This window comes from Canis lupus, chromosome 31 (genome assembly GCF_011100685.1).
Source record: "Canis lupus familiaris isolate Mischka breed German Shepherd chromosome 31, alternate assembly UU_Cfam_GSD_1.0, whole genome shotgun sequence".
Taxonomy (NCBI): domain Eukaryota; kingdom Metazoa; phylum Chordata; class Mammalia; order Carnivora; family Canidae; genus Canis; species Canis lupus.
In genome coordinates, this window is record NC_049252.1 from 24655169 (window position 1) to 24675675 (window position 20507).

At 40.5% G+C, this 20507-nt stretch overlaps 1 protein-coding gene across 3 annotated transcripts in view; it reads left to right on the forward strand.

Annotated features, from left to right (window-relative positions):
• MAP3K7CL (MAP3K7 C-terminal like) overlaps window positions 1-20507 on the forward strand; it is a 92554-nt gene that overhangs the window by 42728 nt on the left and 29319 nt on the right. The window contains exons 1-3 of one of the 3 annotated variants that reach the window (XM_038581308.1): window positions 13239-13785; window positions 14303-14356; window positions 15833-15941. In XM_038581308.1, coding sequence (XP_038437236.1) covers window positions 14321-14356; window positions 15833-15941 — 145 coding nt within the window. In that variant the 5' untranslated portion in view covers window positions 13239-13785; window positions 14303-14320. Of the gene's footprint in view, window positions 1-13238; window positions 13786-14302; window positions 14357-15832; window positions 15942-20507 lie in introns of those variants that run through there. The other 2 variants (XM_038581309.1, XM_038581307.1) reach the window with 2 other exon arrangements.

Below are 20507 nucleotides of genomic sequence, written 5' to 3' on the forward strand. Positions count from 1 at the left end.
GCAACCTGTGAAGTATCACTTAGATTCTTATCTTGGTCCTGCTAACCTTGAGTAAGGCTTTTTGTTAATGATAAATGCTCTCACCTCAAACACAGAAGCATTTGTGAAAGCTGTCCTCACTACTGATAGGTTTCTCATATTTAATATATTCTCAGATCTCAAAAGGAGATCATCTTCTATCCTTCACTGGGATTTTTCTGTCCCAGGAAAATGTCAGTTTCTATTTGTAGACTCTTCTAGGAAATTTTCCTCATTCTCAGCTAGAGCAATGATGGGAAGCTGTCCCTTCTCTGATGGACTTGGCAATGCTATTTCTGTATCTTATTGGAGAGGCTAGGCAGCCATTCATTTGTGGTTAATACTGTAATTCTTAAAATGTATTTTTAAAGGAGAGGATGGAAATATCTGACACTCCATTTTCGTTTGAATGCTATCACTGCATAAGCACACACAGAACTGTCAGCAAAATGCTGTTTGTGTTGGGCAACTTCTATGAATTGAAAGTAGCTAAGCTAAAAAAAGGGAAATTGACAGGTGTCTTATTAGGCTTTAGCTATTAGTCATTTTTTATCTGCACAAGTAATTGACACTCCACTTCTAAACAAGGATTGTGCATTTGCATGCTTTCAGGAAGAAGTCCCGCTGGGTGATTCTAATCCACTATTTTAGGATGTGATGGCTTAATTTGAAAAATGTTTTGATGAACAAAACATGATCTCTTCCTTGTCACTTTCCTCCGGTTTCACAGTATAATCAAGGACTGAATGGGTTTTGCTGGGGTATGAAATATCTGATGACTAAATGGGTTTGGCAGTAAAATTGGGGGTGGTGTTGGTAACTGGCTTCAACAGGAAAAAGGAGAGGGATTATCTTCATTCTGTTCTTTTCTTGACAGTTGCTGTAAAATGTATTTTTGGTTTATTACAAACCAGTTGACCCTTTACTGAATTAAAAGTGGGGAAGGAATCTTGAGGATTTTTTTTTTCACTTTTGGGGCTGCTCTACCTACCAAAATGAAAGAATTTGGAGTTATAAGAATTTTAGGGAGCCTGAATTTTAAATCTCTCCCCTCCAGAGCAGGGAAACTCTGGCCCTGAGATGTAAAGTAACAGTTTCAATGCGGTTCAGTGAATGAGAGACACAGAAAGAACGAATTGCTAAGCCATATCCTGCTCTCTTCTTTACTTCACTTCTGAGTCATTTTACTTTTCTCCCACCTCTGAAAACATTGAGTTGATGTAAGCTGTTAATGAAATGGAAACATTTGGGCTGGTGATCTGATTAATTAAATATCTCCACCATCAACAACAATGTTTTTCCAATACCAGCAGCTTCCCATTTAGATGAGTCCTGCAATTCTCTGTGTCATTGGCCTTTGTGATATCATTCAGGAATAGTGTCATACTCCAAAGTGGCTGAGCCTTTTGGATAATCTCTGTTGTCTCCCCACAAGCAACTTAGAGTTCAGACTCACTACTTTTTTTTTTAAGATTTTATTTATTTATTTGAAAGAGAGTGAGAGAGAGAGCGTGCATGCGTACACAATGAGCAGAGGAAGGGGCAGAGGGAGAGGGAGAAACAGACTCCCCCCCCACCCCGAGCAGGGAGCCTGGCATGGGCCTAGATCCCAGGACCCTGAGATCATGACCTGAGTCAAAGGCAGACACTTAACTGCTTAACCTACTGACCCACCCAGGCATCCCCAGTCTCACTACCTTTTTACATCCTCAAAGTACACATGTCCAAAAGCACTGGTGGATGAGGTGGATTTTACTGTATGTTTCCTAGGGAGACAGATCATACTTCCCCGAAAAACGTAGACTGTCCCTTTGGAATCTCATGTTTTTCTTCTTGGCATCCTGTTTTCTGGTCTCTTTGCTCACTTCCTCTTTCTCACACAGCTTTTTCAATTCCTTTTGTTTTCCATTTAGCTCTGGCCTGAAGAGTGTATGGTAGTCCCGCCTTATTATATTCCAAGACCCTTGTGGATGTCTGAAGCCATGGATAGTATCTAACTAACTCTATGTATGCTACATTTTTTTTTCAACTATGCATATGTACCTAGGATAAAGCTAAATTTATAATTTAGGCACAGTAAGAGATGAACAACAATAACTGAGAATAAAATAGCACAATTTTGACAATATACTGTAATAAAAGTTATGTGAGTGTGGTCTTTCTCTCTCTCTCTCTCTCTTTCTCCCTCAAAATGTCTTATTGTATTATACTTACCCTTCTTGTGATGATGTAAGATGATAAATGCCCATGATGAGATGAAATGAGGGGAATGCCGCAGGCATTGTGACCCAGTGTTAGGCTACTACTGACTGACCTCCTGATGATACGTCAAAAGTAGGATCATCTGCTTCTGGACCATGTGGTGGCGGTGGGGGGCGGGGGGGACTACTGTGTGCTCCTTGGCAAAACAAAGGCCTCTGGTAAACAATCACCTGGTATGTTCTTCAAGCATGACTTTTAGGGCAGGGGTGCCTCCATTCATTTGCTCATACCTGTGGCTTTTTGACTACTGATTCTTCACAAAAACAGGTCTAAAGTTAAGAGGTAGACTTAGATTCAGGCCAGGCAGTAGATAAAATTAGAGATACTGGCAGGGTAAACAGATATCTCTTAACTTCTCTCCTGAGATCCCTGGCTTCTCTGGGTGCCTTCTCCACTAGACACTTGGACCCCAGATTCAATTCAGTTCCCGAAATATTTATTGAGCTTCTGCTATAGACCAGGCACTATGTATGTGTCTTTGCTCTAGCAGTTTCATGGGGGAAAGGGGCCCAACCTGTGAAGAGATGGAAGCAACGAGTTGTTGCTGAGTGCTTTAATGTGCAGATGCTCAAGGGGCTTTGGGAAGAGAAAGCTTGAATGGCTACACAGAAGAGGTGACAGCAAAGATGACCTTGATCGCACAAAGCTGGCACCAAGGTTGGAGTGTTTGAAGGCACTGAGGGCTCAGTGTGGCCACCTTGCAGGGAGAGTGGGTCATAAGCTGAGCCCAGAGGAGAAGAGGCCAAGTTGAGTGGGGCTTCAAATGCCGAATGGTATCTTCTAGGCAAGACTCAGCCCATAATGGAAACTTGGACATCTTAATTTTTATCAGAGTTTGACATGCTCTTATACTGAAGAGCCAAGTAGTTCTGTAAGCTTTGTTGAAAAATCCCAACAATGCTCAGCCCTCCTTCCCATCCTCTTCATTTCAGAGTATCCATTTTCTAGAATAACATTGGTCTTTACCTCCCACTCCTATATGATGTGTCTGCCTTACAATTTCTTGCTTTTATCTATCTGTGCCATTATTTGCTGGCTTCCCCTCACGGAGGGCGAAGATTTGGCTCTCTTCCCCCTGCACCCTGGTGCCATCACACATACAAGTGTCCTTCCTACACCACCTCTTTTCAACAGTGTGAGTATAGTTAGATCAATATTCAGTATTTACCTTATTAAGGTCATGTCAGTGCTATTCACAGCTGAGGCAAATGGTCAACCACAGTTCCGTCTACTTTGCTACAGGCGGCCCCTCTAGTTCATATTCTTGTTTGTTTGCTTTTTCAGTTTGTGTATTGTCACTCATGCAACCTTAATGTCTTGCCCTTCTGCCAACAGTATAAATCTCTTCTCATATGGTGCCAATAAAGTCTAACCATTTCTAATTCCTAAGGAGCTGTTCCTGTGGCCTTTAGACCTGGCTCTGTGGGGACTGGACATAGGCTGCCCTCTGCTTCTGGCACAAAGGATCACTCTTTTTTTTTTTTTTTTAAACATTTTATTTATTCATCACACACACAAACACACACACACACGCACACACACACACACACACAGAGGCAGAGACACAGGCAGAGGGAGGAGCAGGCTCCATGCAGGGAGCCCGATGTGGGACTCGATCCCGGGTCTCCAGGATCACGCCCTGGGCCAAAGGCAGGTGCTAAACCTCTCAGCCACCTAGGGATCCCCACAAAGGGTCAATCTAATTTCCTTTACTGTCATCTTGAAAGTATTCTACTCTCTTTGTGTCTCTTGTGTCCCAGGCCTCCTATTTCCTGATTTTTACATGGGTTGCTTTCTGAGAAAAGTGCACAGGATATAAATTATTGTTTTAAGATGTTGATCCTTGGTCTTGATGGAAAGTTTGGTCAGATATGAAGTTCTAAGTTAGAAATGATTTTCTCTTTAGAATATTCAAGACCAACTCCATTTCCCTGTGGCTTCCAGCATTGTGATAGAGAGCCCCAAAAACATTTCTGACCACTGAGTCTTTTATTTTCCTGTTACAAATATTATAATCTATTTTGATGCTCAACTTTCTTTGCTAAAATCTGATTCAGGCATTCCCCAGGCTAGTAATAACTTCTTAGGATCCTTCCACCTGCTTTCCAGCTTGCAAAACTTTGTTCTTATTGACTCCTTTCCTGTTTTCCCCATCCTTGTGGATTTATGCCTAAAAGCAAAAACAAAACCAATAAAAACAAAAACCAATTACAACAACAAAACTTTACTATCATTTTAATAGGACTTTAAAAATAGAAAATATTTAAGCTGCCATCTTTACCTGGAAGCCCCTTTAGAGATGGAGGTGTGAATTTTGGGTTATTAGTGCTCGAAGCTCATGAAATATTGTTGGAGAGGAAGTCTAGAAAATCGTGCATACCCTCTAGACCACACTAATACCACGAGATGACCAATGGCTCTGCACGTTGGTGAGTTGTCATGCTGTGAGTTGGCACAGTGGGCAGTGGGGTAATATTGGAAGCCATTCTTACACCGGCTCAGCCAGACACATACTCTGTACTGAGACAGAGAGCCACATACATATATGGATAGTCAACGTATCCCCAACTCAGCTTCCCTTTAACCAAATTTCCACTGAGACTCCATTTCTTTTCTTTCTTTTTTTTAAAGATTTTATTTATTTACTTGAGAGAGAGAGAGAGAGAGAGAGAATGCATGAGCAGGGGGTTGGGGCAGAGAGGGAGAGGGAGAAGCAGGCTCCTCACTGAGGAGGGAAACCGATATAGGGCTCAGTCCTAGGACCCCAGGGTCATGACTTGAGCTGAAGTCAAATGCTTAACCAACTGAGCCACTCAGGTGCCCCCACAACTCCATTTCCACTCAACACGAGATGTGACAGAGGGGCAGTTGGGTTGGTAAGAGATGGAAATCTTAACCAATGTAGTTAAAGTATTTCACTTTTGCAGATTTTATAAAGACATATGACCTTGTGAACCCATTGCAAGGGTCCCACCCAGGCTCTTGGAAGGGGTCTGTGGGAGTCAGGGTCCCCAAAAGCTGCCTCTAACAGTTGCTTTTCACCAGAGTATGATAGTGATTTATATCTTTCTTTTTAAAGGAAGGTAAACAATGATGGCTGTGCGCAGATGAGCTAGAGGAGAGTCAAGGTAGGAGTTTTGGTGATGATGTCACCTCCTGGATGTTGTGAAACACATCTCGGAAGATGTCACCCAATTTGGTGATCAGTTCTGCACGAAGAGGTGAGGGAAAGGATGTCTTGTCTGAGAAGGATCAGTGAGATTAGGAATTTCTCCAACCTCACTTCTGCCTTTCTTTCAAAATTTAAATGTTATAAATCCCTACCTTCTTAGAGTCCTATTCTGCTTTCAAAGGTAATATTTGGTTGGTATAACTGTACTCCTCTATAAGTTGAAGCTCTAGAAGAGAATGATGCTGTTGGAACAGTTGTGGACTTTTAGCGCTCATCTCCTTTTTTGTTCTCCAGTTCAAAGGCATACCCATCTTTTTATGGGCCTCAGTTTCTCCAAGAAGGAGTTGGATTAAGATCCTAGTCCTGTCTAATAGCCTGTTTCTCTGACTGCTGACTATGGAGCCTTCATATTGATTCCTTGCACAAGGAACAACTCATTTTTATTCATTGAATGAGGTGACCAGATTTGCATCTGTTGAACAAACTTTGCATTTTTTGAGTCTTTGCATTTCTCCTTCATAAAGAAATGACTTTTTGAGACTCTCACTCTGGCAATGGGAAAAGGCATCTCCTACAAAGGCAACTTTAGCTATAGGGCTTCAACAGGATTTTAGTTTGTAGAAGAAGAGATTTATTTTGACAAAAAAAAAAAAAAAGTCTAGTACTTCATTAGCTCTGGAACTCTGAGCAAATTACTAAAATTTTCAGAGTCTCGGTTCCTCTTTAAGACAGAAATGACAGTAACTAACTTAAAGTTTTTTTTTAGCATTAAATGATGTCAATTGTATGAAAAGAACTTAGCCAAATGTCTGGAATATAGTTTTGCCCAATCAAGCTCCTTTTCACCACCATCTGGAAATCTGGGTGCCTCATGGGATACTGATATATCCTAATTCCAGAGGTATGAGCATAAGATTTTTTAAAAAATATTTATTTATTTACTTATGATAGACATAGAGAGAGAGATAGAGAGAGAGAGAAGCAGAGAGACAGGAGTAGGGAGAAGCAGGCTCCATGCCAGGAGCCCGACATGGGACTCAATCCTGGGATTCCAGGATCACGCCCTGGGCCAAAGGCTGGCACCAAACCGCTGAGCCACCCAGGGATCCCAGCATAAGATTTTTAAGTGGCCTCTTCTTTTCTTTATTTCCTTCCCTCCTTCCTTCTTTCCTTCATTTGTTCTTTCTTTTCTTCCTTCTTTTTTTTTTTTTTTTTTTGTATACCAACATCAATTATCAGTTTGGGGAATAATTCCCTGCCCAATTTTCTGGGTAAGGTTGTGAAGCAGGCCTTAATTGTACAAGTACTTTATTCCTTGTCTGTCTGACCACAGTGATGGATATTGCCAATAATTTGGCAAATGACTATTGTACCAAAGTATTCTGGGGAAAAGATATTCTCTTTTGATTGGGCTTTTAAAGCTGATAACCATAAGAAACTCGCAACTGTAGGAAACAAACTGAGGGTTGCTGGAGGGGTAGTGGGTGAGTGGGGGTGGAGGATGGGGTAAATGGGTGATGGGCATTAACGAGGGCACTTGATGTAATGAGCACTGAGTATTATATACAACTGATATATCACTGAACCCTATCTTTGAAACTAATAATATACAATATGTTAGTTAATTGATTTTAAATAAAATAAAAGATGAAAAAAATAAAGCTGATCGGATGTGAGTTTAGATAGCTGATGGCCCCCTCATGGGGAGACTCCATTTGAGAGTGGAGTTAACACAAGAGAAAGATGACCCATGAAGTGAAGAGAGATTCCTGATGTCTCTGTGCCTTTGGATAAATCCCCTACTGAAATGAGAAGGTCCTTGGGGTTCCTAGTTATGTGAGCCAATAAATACCTTTTGTGATTTACACCAATATTAAGTTGATTTTTGACTGTCATCCCCAAAAGAATCTTAATTTAAATCCTAATTTAAAGCTAAAATTTCTTTTTATTTTCCCCTCAATCACATGGGAGGTTTGACTGGCATTTAGTCTGCTCTCACAATTGGAGGCTTCCAAAGTAAAGACACACACCAAGAGGACAGACAACCATGGTAATTTATGGACTGTTCAGCTCAGTGTTTGAGAGTTTTAGCAATAGTTCGCCGAGTTTCTCTAATAATTTCAGTAAAGATGTGACTTTAAAGCTAAAGCTCATTTGAGAAATGTCAGAAAGGTATTCAGGATATATCTGTTTAGGCCTTCCAATTTTAACAGGCTGTGTTCATGGGTTGATATGGTACAAAAGCAACAGTTGGGGTTAGAAAAAGAGGAGACCAAAGTCTGCAGACGCCAGGTGCTGAGCACTTTCTTCATCATGCATGCTTGTGTGTGCAGGGCAAGGATGTCACGGGCACCAGTGAAGCATGAGTTTCAAAGCAGGTCACAGAGGAAAAGCCCCAGAAGCAACCAGTCATCATGCTTGTAGCAGTGTGGACAGGAGGAACCCTTAATGAATCATATCCTACAAAATGAGAGCTATTTTCAAGTTGCACGCACTTGCTTATTTTCAGGAAAGCATTCTGTTACATTAAGTTAACGTGGTTAAGTAGTGCTTTATTTTTCTTTATTTGCATTTAATTTGTAAATTTGTTTTTGTAAGTGCTTTATCAATTTGTTTTTAATAAGAGTTTCATAAGAAGCTTACACATGGTTTTATGCTTGTACTTAGGTAACATTATTATCAAAAGTGATCTAAGTCAATATTGGAGAATATTTTTTCTTTTTAAAGAATAGTATTCACCGCCTATGAAGTAGTCCTAGGGATATAACAGTGACTATAGTTAACTGTATTGTATATCTGAAAGTTGGGAAGAGAGTAGTTCTTAAAAGTTCTCCTAACTCTGGGAAACAAAGGGTTGCAGAAGGGGAGGGTTGCAAAGGGTTGCAGAAGGGGAGAGGGATGGGGTAACTGGGTGACAGGCACTGAGGAGGGCACTTGATGGGATGGGCACTCGGTGTTTTACTATATGTTGGCAAATTGAATTTAAATTAAAAAATGTAAAAAAAAAGGTTCTCACTACAAGAAAAAGAATCAGTAACTATGTGTGGTGTGGACACTAACAGGATTTCCTGTAGTGATCACTTCACAATATATACAAATATTGAATCATTATGCTGTATACCTGAAACTAATATCGTGTTATATGTCAATTATATCTCAAAAAAAACCTTAAATATCCAAAAAGGAATAACATTTGGTGACATTTGGAAATTATATGAAATACCAATTTCATTGTCTAGAAGTACAATTTAAGAGCTTGGCTCTTAAACACTATACACGGTTCTGTCTCTTGCAATGAGGAAGCCACAAGGCTCAGGAAGGACCCACTGAATGGTTTAAAGTTTCTCATCCACACACCCTTCTCTTGAGCTTAGTGATGTAAAGTTGATCATTCTGCTATCTTAAGCCTGAATTCTCCCCCCTGACAAAATACGGTTGACCCTTAAACAACACAAGTTTGGACTACGCAGGTCCACATAGATGCAGATCTTTTTTTTTTTTTTTAAGATTTATTTATTTATTTATGAGACACAGAGAGAGGGGCAGAGACATAGGCAGAGGGAGAAGCAGGCTCCCTGCAGGGAGCCTGATACAGGACTTGATCCCGGGACCCTGGGATCACACCCTGAGCCAAAGGCAGACGCTCAACTGCTGAACCACCCAGGTGTCCCAAATGCAGATCTTTTTTGATACAGTTCTATACCATATGTATATTTCCTCTTCCTTATGATCCTCTTCATGTTTTCTTTGCCCTAGTTTACTCCATTGTAAGAATAAAGTATATAATACATATAACATAAAAAGTATGTGTTACACAACTGTTTATGTTAACAAAAAAGTTTCTTGGCAACAGGAGGCTATTAGTAGTTGAGTTTTTGGGGAATCAAAAGCTACATGTGGATGGTTGACTCTCAGTAGGGGTTTCGGCAATCCTCACCCCCATGTAGTTCAAGGGTCAGCCATTTCAGGACAGTGAAATAATTAGTCTTCCCCTAGAACCTTTGGTCAGGAGTGTTTTATAAACCATTCTCTAAACACTATGCATAGGTATTAGTATTTCTTGTTTACAGTTGCAAAACCCCAGGGCCAGTCCCAGCCCTCACTGCCATGGGCAGGGCCTGGGAACAGATATTGTTAAAAGGCATGAACCTAGTAATGAGGCAAGTTTGGGAAATATGAACCAGGAGCATATTAAATCATGAGGGGCACCTGGCTGGCTCAGTTGGAAGAGCATGCAACTCTTGATCTCAGGGTTGTGAGTTTGAGCCCCATCTTGAGTGTAAAGATTACTAAAAATCAATCAATCTTCAAATGCTTATTGAATTGTATCAAGACATTCAGACCACATTAATTGCAACAATGACCTATCCCATGAGCCTCTGTGCCTATTATAGACCACAATTCAGAAGCAAGTCTAGATTTCACTTTTTGAAAAGCTCCTTGAATACTATTAAAACTAACTTTTCACCTCACAATAAAATACATTTATTGCCGAAAAGAAGAAAATAAAAATTATACATAGTACTTTTACCCAGAGACATACTGTTAATCTGTTATTATTATTATTATTATTATTAAGATTTTATTTATTTATTCTTAAGAGAGACAGAGAGAGGCAGAGACATAGGCAGAGGGAGAAGGAGGCTTCCTGCAGGGACACTGATATGGGACTCGATCCCAGGACCTGGGGTCATGACCTGAGCCCAAGGCAGGCGCTCAACCACTGAGCCACCCAGGTGCCCTAATCTGTTATTATTTAGATGTATCCTCACAATCCTTTTTTGATTGAATTAGTACAATTCTATTGAATTCTTAAAATACCATGTAGTTATTTTGGGTTACAGTTGTGGGAAGGGATTTCACTTGGGTTTCAGAGTTGTTACTGTCTGGGAAGTGTTTAGATAAAGAGCCAAGAAATACACTGTTGCTCCTATGGGAATGGAAGAGCCAGTGAATATAAATTACTGTTTAAAACCTTGAATTTATATGATGAGATTTGGACAGAGCACATTTAGAGTATTTGGATGTATTCTTTTTGTTCTTTTCTAGTTGCTGTCAAATTATCCTTTCATGAAATCTTTCTCTTATAGCTCTTTACCAATTGGGCATCAACATCACTATGTTTTTTATTTTAATTTTATTTATTTATTTGAGACAGAGGGAGAGAGAGAGTGAGCATGAACAGGATGAGGAGCAGAGGGAAAAGTAGGCTCCCCTGCCAAGCAGGGAGCTCAATGTGGGGCTCCATCCTGGGACTCCAGGATCATGACCTGAGCTAAAGGCAGACTCTTAACCAACTGAGCCAACCCAGGCACCGCTCCCCCTCCGCCATCACTGTTGATGTAATTTTTGATGTTATGAGGATGGAGGCATTGACACCAAAGCCCACGAACTAGACAGTCCCCAGGATTGCTCTAACTGATGCTGGAGAATTCTCTGCATAAAGATCTATGCTACATCTGTCAGGTGCTTCTGACAATGTTATAAAGGATTGTAGTTCTACTGTATTTAATGTGTAACTTTCCCTTTCTATCTCCAACGTGGTTCCTCCAGAGTTTTGGTGATAAGGGAAGAGGGAAGGTGCTGCCTCATTCTGGATCTTTCCATTCTGAAGCGTCAGCTTCACATGAATCCAGACGCTCCCAATTGCTGATTCCCTTGGCAATGATGATGTGACTGCCAGCTTTTCTCAAGGTGCACTCAGGGGTCGATTTGGGAGCCAGTGTGGTTGTGGTATCCACTTTGCCATCAGCATAGATAAGATGCACAGCTTTGATTTCCTTGGGGTGTCATGATAAGTATGGCTGGTGTCAGATGAACCTGGATGCCAGACCATTGAAGAAAGTTATATATTTGTCTCCTCCAAGCCAAAAGGTAAGAGTCAGACATCATGAGTGAAACAATTCAGTCGGATATTTCATACAGAGTGCATCCTGGTGTAGTGGAAATAGCATGAACCCCAAATTAGAAAACCTGAATCCTACATGTGTTTTTTATTCCATTTAACTTATGCGTGTTACTCCTTTTGTCTGAGTCTCAGTTTGCTCATCTGTCAGATAGGGATGACAATATTGACCATGGTTGTGTTACAAGATTACAGGGAAGATGAAGATGATAGTGAATAAGACTTTTGATAAATTATAATGCATTATATAAGGTAAAATAAAACAAAATAACGTTAGAAGAGTAATAACGATTCCTGAAAAAATTTGCAGTTAGAAATGCAAATAGGTTTATCTGTGAATGCTCTGCCTGAATCTGTGCAGTTTATTGCTGTGGCTATCACACCAAAATAGCCTTTTTTTAAAAAAAATGTAGGCTTCATACCCAGCATGGGGCCCAATGCAGGGCTTGAACTCACAACCCTGAGATCAAGACCCGAGCTGAGATCAACCGACCGTTCAACTGACGGAGCCACCCAGGTGCCCGAACAAATTAACCTTTTATTCATTAGATCAAGAGAACCTGCTAAGTCCTTTTACTTATTTTAAAAATCTTTTTTGATCAATTTTAGGTTTACAGAAAAGAATGAATGAAAAGCAGGTTTCCCTTAGGTCCTCAAATTGCTTCTTCAGGCTCATTTCCCTTTGTATTCACATCTGACATTAGTGCTGTACATTTGTTAACAATTGAGATAGGTACATTATACAGATACATTATTATTAACTAAAGTCCACACCTTGGGTTAGGGTTCACTCTTGGTGGTGCACATTTTGTGGGTTTTGACAAATGTATAGTGACACGTACTCACCATTACAGTATCATTCAGAATAGTTTCACTGTCCTACAAGTCTCTCCTGTTTAACCCTCTCTTCTTCTCCACTGAACCTCTGGCAACTACTGATCTTTTTACTGTTGTCTTAATTTTGCCTTTTGCAAACTGTCATGTAGTTGGAATCACACAGCCCGTAGCCTTTGCAGATGGGCTTCTTTCACTTAATAACATACACGTAAGTAAGTTTCCTCCGTGTCTTTTTGTGGCTTGAGTGCTCAATTCTTTTTGTCACTGAATAATATTCTACTACCTGGATGTCCCACTGTTTATCCATTCACCTTCCAAAGGACATCTTGTTTGCCTTTAGGTTTTGGCAATCGTGAATAAAGCAGCTCTAAACATCTGGCTATGGTTTTTTGTGTGGACAGAAGTTTTCAACTCCTTTGGGTAAATACCAAGGAGCCGGACTGCTGGATCATACGGAAGAGTTCACTTAGTGTCTTCCAAAGTGGCCGTGCCATTTTGCATCCTCATCAGTATTAGGTGTTGTCAGCGTTTTGTTTTTGGCCATTCTAATATGTGTGTGGTGGTGATTTGTAATTCTCTTATATGGTATTTAGCAGCTTCTTACGCACTTATTTGCCATCTATGCCTCTTTGGTGAGGTGTCTGTTGCAGATCTTTTGCCCGCTTTTTAGGTTGGCTTGTTTGTTTTCCTACTTTTGGGGTTCTTGTCATATTTTGGATACTAGCTCTTTTTCTGATACTTAATTTGCAGACTGTTCTTCCCATCTGTGGCTTGTCTTTGCATCCTCTTAATACTTGCTTATCTTTAATTATTTAATCTCAGCAGCAGCATCCACCTCTTTTAAAGTACTCCTGACCTGCGGGTTTATAGCTCCTCGAAAGGATGGACAATTCTAAGGCTCCTTTCCTTTTCACCGTCGACTGGTTTTGCAGTCGGGTGCGTTTGTAGATGGGATCAAGTCACCAAGCCCATCAGTGGCTCCATCTCAAACCTCACGTCCGTAGCCGGGATCGCTGCAGCTCTCATCCGAGAGTCGGCCCCTGCCGTCTGTCCAAGTTGGCCGGGTCTTGCTGAGCTGATTGGAGCTGCCGACATTTTTGCTGACCGGAGTCATGCTATCTTTGCCAGTTTGCTGGAATAGACACAGACACCGATTGGGTCACGCTGAAGACATTCCTGTCTTGTGAAGCAAGTCTGTTTGTATTTTAGGTTTGCCAGGACTAATGAATTAAAACATTTGGACTCTCCACAACTTGCTGTTTATCCATGCCTCTGACAGGAGGAGGGTTTTCTTTTGCACTTGCTTTTTCTAGAAGCATGACAACATCCTGGCTGTTGGAGAGGCAAGGAAAGGAGAGAGGGGTTGTGGAGGGAAGCGGAACAGGGGAGGCCCGTGGGACGCGGGGGTCTGGGGGACAGCAGGTAGCAGTGGACTGCCCTGACAGCTGTCACTGCTCCTCAGATTGTCAGGGGCTGCTATGTAGCAGGTGCGGCCTGCGCTCTTGCTAGGTCTCCACTCCACAAAGGCAACGACTGGCCAAGGCAGTGGCTGGCCCTGGATTACACAAGTGCAGACACTCAACTCAGTGAGGTAAGGCAACAGGTGTCAACACCGACCCAAACGCTCGGGGCACCAGCAACTTAGCCGAAGCTCTGTCGCGGCCCGGAGGAGGGATCAGTGGTCCCTTTCCCCAGGCGGTGTGATGAAAAGGCAAGGCGGTTTAGGGGCTCTCCTGGCCGACACCGTGCGGAACTCGAAATCCACCCCACTTGGCTGCTGTCATCGAGGACCGACAGATGTTCTTGGTTGTGTGGAGGGGAGGGGCTCTAAACGAGCTGTGTCTATCAATTTCGTTTCCCTGCGCTGGGAACCTCGAGGCAAATTTCCACCTCTGGAGCTTTATTTCTAGGTGCAGGAAAGTGCTGGGAGACTGAGCCAAAAGAGGAGCTGCTTTTCAGCCTCAGATGTTAGGATAAAATGGGTTGGTGATGGTGCAGGGCATAACAGCAAGACTTTTTTTCTCTTAGCTACGACTTTAAGGGTTGTTTTTTTTTTTTTTTAAATTGTTTGTTTTGTTAAATTTGAGACAGTCTGTTCTATTCCCTAGGAACAGGTGGCTAACAAGATGGTTGATTCTAAGCAGAGGAGACTACACAGAAATGTATGTCAGAGCTAAGATAAAACAAATCCTGAGTCAAGTAACAGCAATTTTATATTACCCTTTTCTTAAGTTGAATGTTTCATGTTATTTTCTCTAACTTAGAAGGACATGCCTCAGAGTGCTTTATGGTTCATTGCTATTTGTGGTTTTAAATGAATGGGCCAAATATGATTCTTACTGGGTGATAAACAGCTGCTGGTTTTTCTCCAAAGCTATACTAGGTGTTTAATATAAGCCTGTTCTCTTTCCATATATTGGGTAGGATAATTCCATATGTATATATGTCTAAATATGTGTGTGTATGTGTGCATATATATGCATTTGAGTTTGCTCTATAAATAAGTGTAAAAACAAAATTCAGTGTTCTAGACACTATTTTTAGATACAAAAAAGTTATGGGAAAGAGTCAGAAACCTTGCTATGAGAAAATGTCCTGCTAAACAGTTCCCAGAATCTTGCTGAGGATGGTTAAAGAGATGATTTATATTTTGCCATTTTTAGGCACGTTTTCCTAAAAATATCACTCGGAGGTTTTGGTTTTACTGTTTACATGAAGAGGAAAGTAGAGAGTTTAGGGAAGCATGATTAAAAATGGAAGAGTTGCACATATGTATCTAAATAATGAAGATATTGTGTATTTATAACAATCTCTTTTCCTTAGTCCCATTGAATAAAAATGATCAAATATCTTGGTTAAAATGTATTTGAGCTAAATTCTATTCTTATGGCAAGGAAATATGCATGTGTTTTTATCTGTCTCAACTATCTGTAGGAGGTTTTCCCATTCATTCGATCTTGGTTTATTAATGATAATTTAACAGGTACAGTAGAACAGCAGTAGGATGTTTTCAAGTTTTGTCTTTTGCTTGTATCATACATTGTTAACATGTATAATCTGATAAATGTTTGATAGATTTACAGGTAGTTAGTTAGATATTTAAAGCATATAATATTCATAATATAACTGTGGGATATTTAAAAATAGTCCTTGGTATTCTTGAAGTGGTCCTATGATATTCATCCTTTATCACTCGATAATTCAGATCAATAATTCAGGTCCAATTTTGGCTTTTGAGTGTGACAAGCTAATCTAATATGAAGTTGTCTGATGCCCTATTAGGACTTCTTTATCCTCCTTGATTAAAAATAAAACACTATAGAAGACCTTGAAGGGCCAGGATTGGATTAGTCAGTGTGAAGGGATACTAAAAAAGTGAGGTGGGTGGAGATTTTGCTCCATCTTGTATATTTTATTCTAGATATTGTATTTTCCAAAACAATTTTTTTATGAGCCAGAAAAAGAATTTTAAATGGGGCAGGTGAATGTTTTCCATGTAGGGAAAGAAAGCCAGGGACTGGGAGTTTCTTCAAAATAAGAAAGCAATGCATACTAACTTTCCCTCTAATTTCCAAGATCCTCTGAGTATTTGAGGGATGACTTGGGTAAGTGACAACGGCTCTCTCTTGTCCACACAGCTGGAAGACCCAGGGGAAGGCCAAGACTCAGGTGCCCACATGATCAGCACAGCCAGGGTACCTGCGGATAAGCCAGTACGCATTGCCTTCAGCCTCGATAATGCCTCAGGTACGCTCTGCACCCAGGGAGAGGGCCACCTCCCTGCCCGTCACCACTTTACTGTCATCTTTTCCTGAGGGTTTGTTAAAAATGCATGCCTGGCATGACCGAATGATGGGGTGTGTGATTTTTCATCAAGCATTGTTCAAGCGTGGCTTCCAGAAATGCCTCTGGTGATACTTCCTCCACCTCCAATCCTCTAGTTGTTTTAGCACATTTCTCCTTCCTTTTTACTTTCCCCATTTAACTTTCTTTTATTATAAAATTCACAGAGCTGTAACAATATCTAACGATTCCAATGTATGTCATCATTGAAACTGTGTGAAGAGACGTTTATTAAAGTGCTGGCAGTTGGTTAGGTCATATAAAAATATCACTGTCCTGGTTCCAACAGCATTTCCTGGAGCCCAAGTTGCAAATGCTGGTTTCTTACTGGTGCTCCCACACTTCTGGCTGAACAAACAGACTTTAGCCAGAGTGATGAATGGGACAGGTGAGGCAGGCTGTCTTGAAATAGTAAGGTCTGAGGTGAGGCTGCCATACTTAGAGCCCTTTGTCATGACTCCCTTCTGTGACCTCTTAACACACATATTGAATTACACCACCTATGACGGGGACCTCAGGTGGTGTGAGGTCACAGACATGAGGAAGGGAATGCTTGGATCTCTTTCACTGGCATCAGCCTTGGCTCTCAGTCTGTCATCTGTTAAAATCCGTAATCACATGCTCAAATAACATTACCTTTTCAACCTTGAGTCTTTAGAGGGCTGATTCTATTTATCTATCAGTCAATCAATCATCTCTTTTTCTTCCTACACTGTCCATGTAGGGATAATTGAAAAGAAGCAAGTTTATTCCTAAAATAATGCAAGATCTGGGCTCTGCGAAGTCATTACACAGCCAATTCAGGCTTTCCTATACCAAGTGATTATGGTGGGATACATCTGGCCCCATTGTCCTGGACTGTGCAGCCCCCAGGGGAGGATTTGTTCTAGAGTAAGAAGAGTGAAGCCTTAGCTCTTTCTCATCTGTTCTTTCAACACTCTTTCATTGGCCTGCTGTTTTATATCTTCACTCAGGTGTTGCCTTGAAACACAGTGGTGAAGGGAAATCCTTCCAAAAGGCAAACCAATTCATTCTAACAAGAAACGACAGCCAACATTAATTGCATTCCTCTTTTGTATTAGGAATTCACATGTATTATTTCAAATCTTTAAAATAACCATGCAACGTAGGGGGCACTTGGCTGGTGCAGTCGGTAGAGCATGCGACGCTTGATCTCGAGGTCCTAAGTTCAAACCCTACAATAGGTGTAGAGATTACCTTAATAAATAGGTAAATACTTTTAAAAAAATGACCATGCAATGTAGACATTAGTATTGCCAATTTGCAGACACAGAGCTTGAGACTATCTTGTCAGTAGGTAACAGAGTTATGATTTAAATTCAGGTCTCTAGGCATATGAATCTGAATTGTCTCTATTATTCTATATCACTTCTCTAAAAAGAAAAAGAAAAGCCCTTCCTGCTTTTATGCATTTCATAAATGTAAGATTTTGAGGATATGGTTGATGCTTAAGTGGCTAGCTTTCAAGACAGATACATGTAAGCCCCAAAATCCAGGGAGAAAAGTAAAATTTTCGGGATCCCTTGGTGGCTCAGCAGTTTAGCACCTGCCTTTAGCCCAGGGCGTGATCCTGGAGTCCCGGGATCAAGTCCCATGTCGGGCTCCCTGCATGGAGCCTGCTTCTCCCTCCGCCCATGTCTCTGCCTCTGTGTGAGTGTGTCTCTCGTGAATAAATAGATAAAATATTTTTAAAAAGAAAAGAAAAGTATCATTTTCTTCCTTATGATCATGTCCCATGAGAGCAGAACAAGTCTTGAAGTCTTGTTACAATCAACAATCTTACAAAGAAAATTTCAGAATATAAAGCTTATTTATTCCAAGCAATATTATTGTATCATAATTTTGGATGAGACAAATAAATATACTGTTTCCTCATCTTTATTTTAACAAAATTCATGTACAGAGAAGAGCCATGGAGAGGGGGATCTTGATCTTTGGGCTGCAAATAGACTCTTTCTTGAAGTCCAAGAGATACAACTTGTAATTAATTTGCCACCATCTTTTGAGTGATACTGGCCCCTGACTAGGAGTTGTTGCATGTTTTTTTTTATTTTTTAAAGATTTTATTTATTTATTCATGAGAAACACAGAGAGAGAGAGGCAGAGACACAGGCAGAGGGAGAAACAGTCTCCATGCAGGAAGCCTGATGCGGGACTGGATCACACCCCAGGCTGGAGGCGGTGCCAAACTACTGAGCCACCCAGGCTGCCCTGTTGCATGTTTTTTATCAGGCAGTTTAGATTGATTTGTTTCAATCTTTCAAATGTCCTAAAAATGCCCATTTTTTGAAATTCATGGTTTTTTGATATGGTAGTTTCAAAAAAGGGTTGTCATTTATTTCATGTAATTCCTACTCTCTAATTCCACAAACAGATGCTTGGGAAGATTTCTAAAGAAACTGCTAAAATTAAAAAAAAATTTCCCATGTGTGTCCTTATATCTCTAAAAAGGCATTGAACTAAAGAATCAAGGCAGGAAGGGTTTCTGTGTTTCTCAACCTTTCTTAAAATAATCATCTGAGAGCACTCATCAAAAATATGTGTTCCAGGGCACTACTCCTGTATATTCTGATGCAATAGGTACAAATGGAGGTCCAACAATCCATATTTTTGCACGTACATGAAGTTGCGAGTGTGTAGAAAGATGCTTTGCAGATATTTGGAGACACTCCCTCTGAATTCTTGAATAAGGAGCCTGTTGAGTGTCACACGGAGCAACACTTGCCATCATGCACACTATGCATGCCTTTTGAATTCCAGTGCATTCTAGACCACACATTTAGGGGGGAAAACAAAGGCAAACATCCTAGATTTCCATAGCAAATGGGGAAACTAACATGGAATATTGGGAAGTAAATCTACACTTACGGATTTATTGTTGAGAGGTAAGCAGAGTCCATGGGAAAAGACACATCTTTGTCTATTAATTAATTTATTTCTTATGAACCTAATACAGGGCTTGTTTCTTTAGGCTTTTTTTTTTTTTTTCTGAGATGATTCGGTGTAGAGGTTAAGGACTTAGGGCTTTGGAGTCCTCAAGATGTGGTATCCAGACCCATTCCATCACTATTTGTATGATCTTGGGTAAGTCACTTAATTTTGCTAAACTTCAGTTTCCTACAAGATGTAAATAGTGATAATTTACATAGTGGTTGTAAGGATTGAAGAATACTACATAGGTAAAGCATTTAGCATAGTGCTTGACACAAATTAAGTACTCAACAAGTGTCTGGATATCATGGATATCAAGTATCCATGATAATTGATGCTGGAGTATTAAGGAAACTATAAACGACATAAGCAGTTTTATGTCCTACCTACATCTTTCACATCTACTTAATGTCAAGGTAGAATTTATATTACAACTGATCTGAGATTATTTAGAGACTAGTTATCCAATTGGTAGATTTTAGGATTCCCTGCCTCTCCTCTTATCAATTAGCTGAATTTAGTTTCTATGCTTTAGCGCTCCAAAGCTGGGTGAAATGTGCAAATGCAAAATATGGCATGATGCATCCTATGGGTTTCATAAGGCAAAGGGATTTGGGGAGAAATCTGAGTCCCTCAAGCAGATAGGAACGGCTTCTTGGGAGATGTGATGGACAACCTGCTCTTGAAGACAAGGATAGTATTGAAAGGGATTGTAGGAAAGGTGCCATATCTGGGTTGCAGGTACAAAGAATGGGGGCCATACAACTAACAATTTTTCCTTTTCCTTCCAAACAGAAAGGCTGAGCAAAAACTAAGAGTCAGGAAGAGCATGATATATTCAAGAAATAGGAGAATTCTTGTCAACTGGAGCAGAAGTCTGAATAGTGGAAGAGAGCCCTGCTTTAAGCTTTACCTTGAATATCTGCTCATATTCTAGACATAGACTAGAGTTAACAATATAATCCTAAAAGTTCAACAACAGAGTTTAGATTTGATCAGGAATAATCGAGTGTCAAAAGTTCTTGAGCAAGGATGAAAATGGTAAATGTTTGATAGGTGGAACAGTCTGGAATGTGTAGAGATGAGAGAATGGAAGAGGCTTTGAGTACAGAGACAAAGTATGCAGTGCCTGGATCAGATGATGGTATGGGATGACTGAATTCAGAGTACATTATGAAGGAAGGGCTGAAAGGACTTGGTGACCACCTGGCCCTGGATGGGGAGCTTATTGATAGTAGAATGTGCCACAAGATTCCAAATGGACTATGGACCTCCAGGAGCTGAAATACAGGTAGCAAATTTTTAGGGGGAAAAAAACCCCTTTAAAATACAATCACCACTTCCAGCCTATCATCAAAATCTGTCATTAAGTGGCACTTAGCTAACCACAATTCCTGGAGGCAGCAGTGACTATTTTTAATAAACTAATGGTATGATTGACATTACTTCTAAACTAGGAATTCCAAAGAGTTAACTTTCTAAATTGGGACTTTCATGGAGTTAGTTTTCCCAATAGAA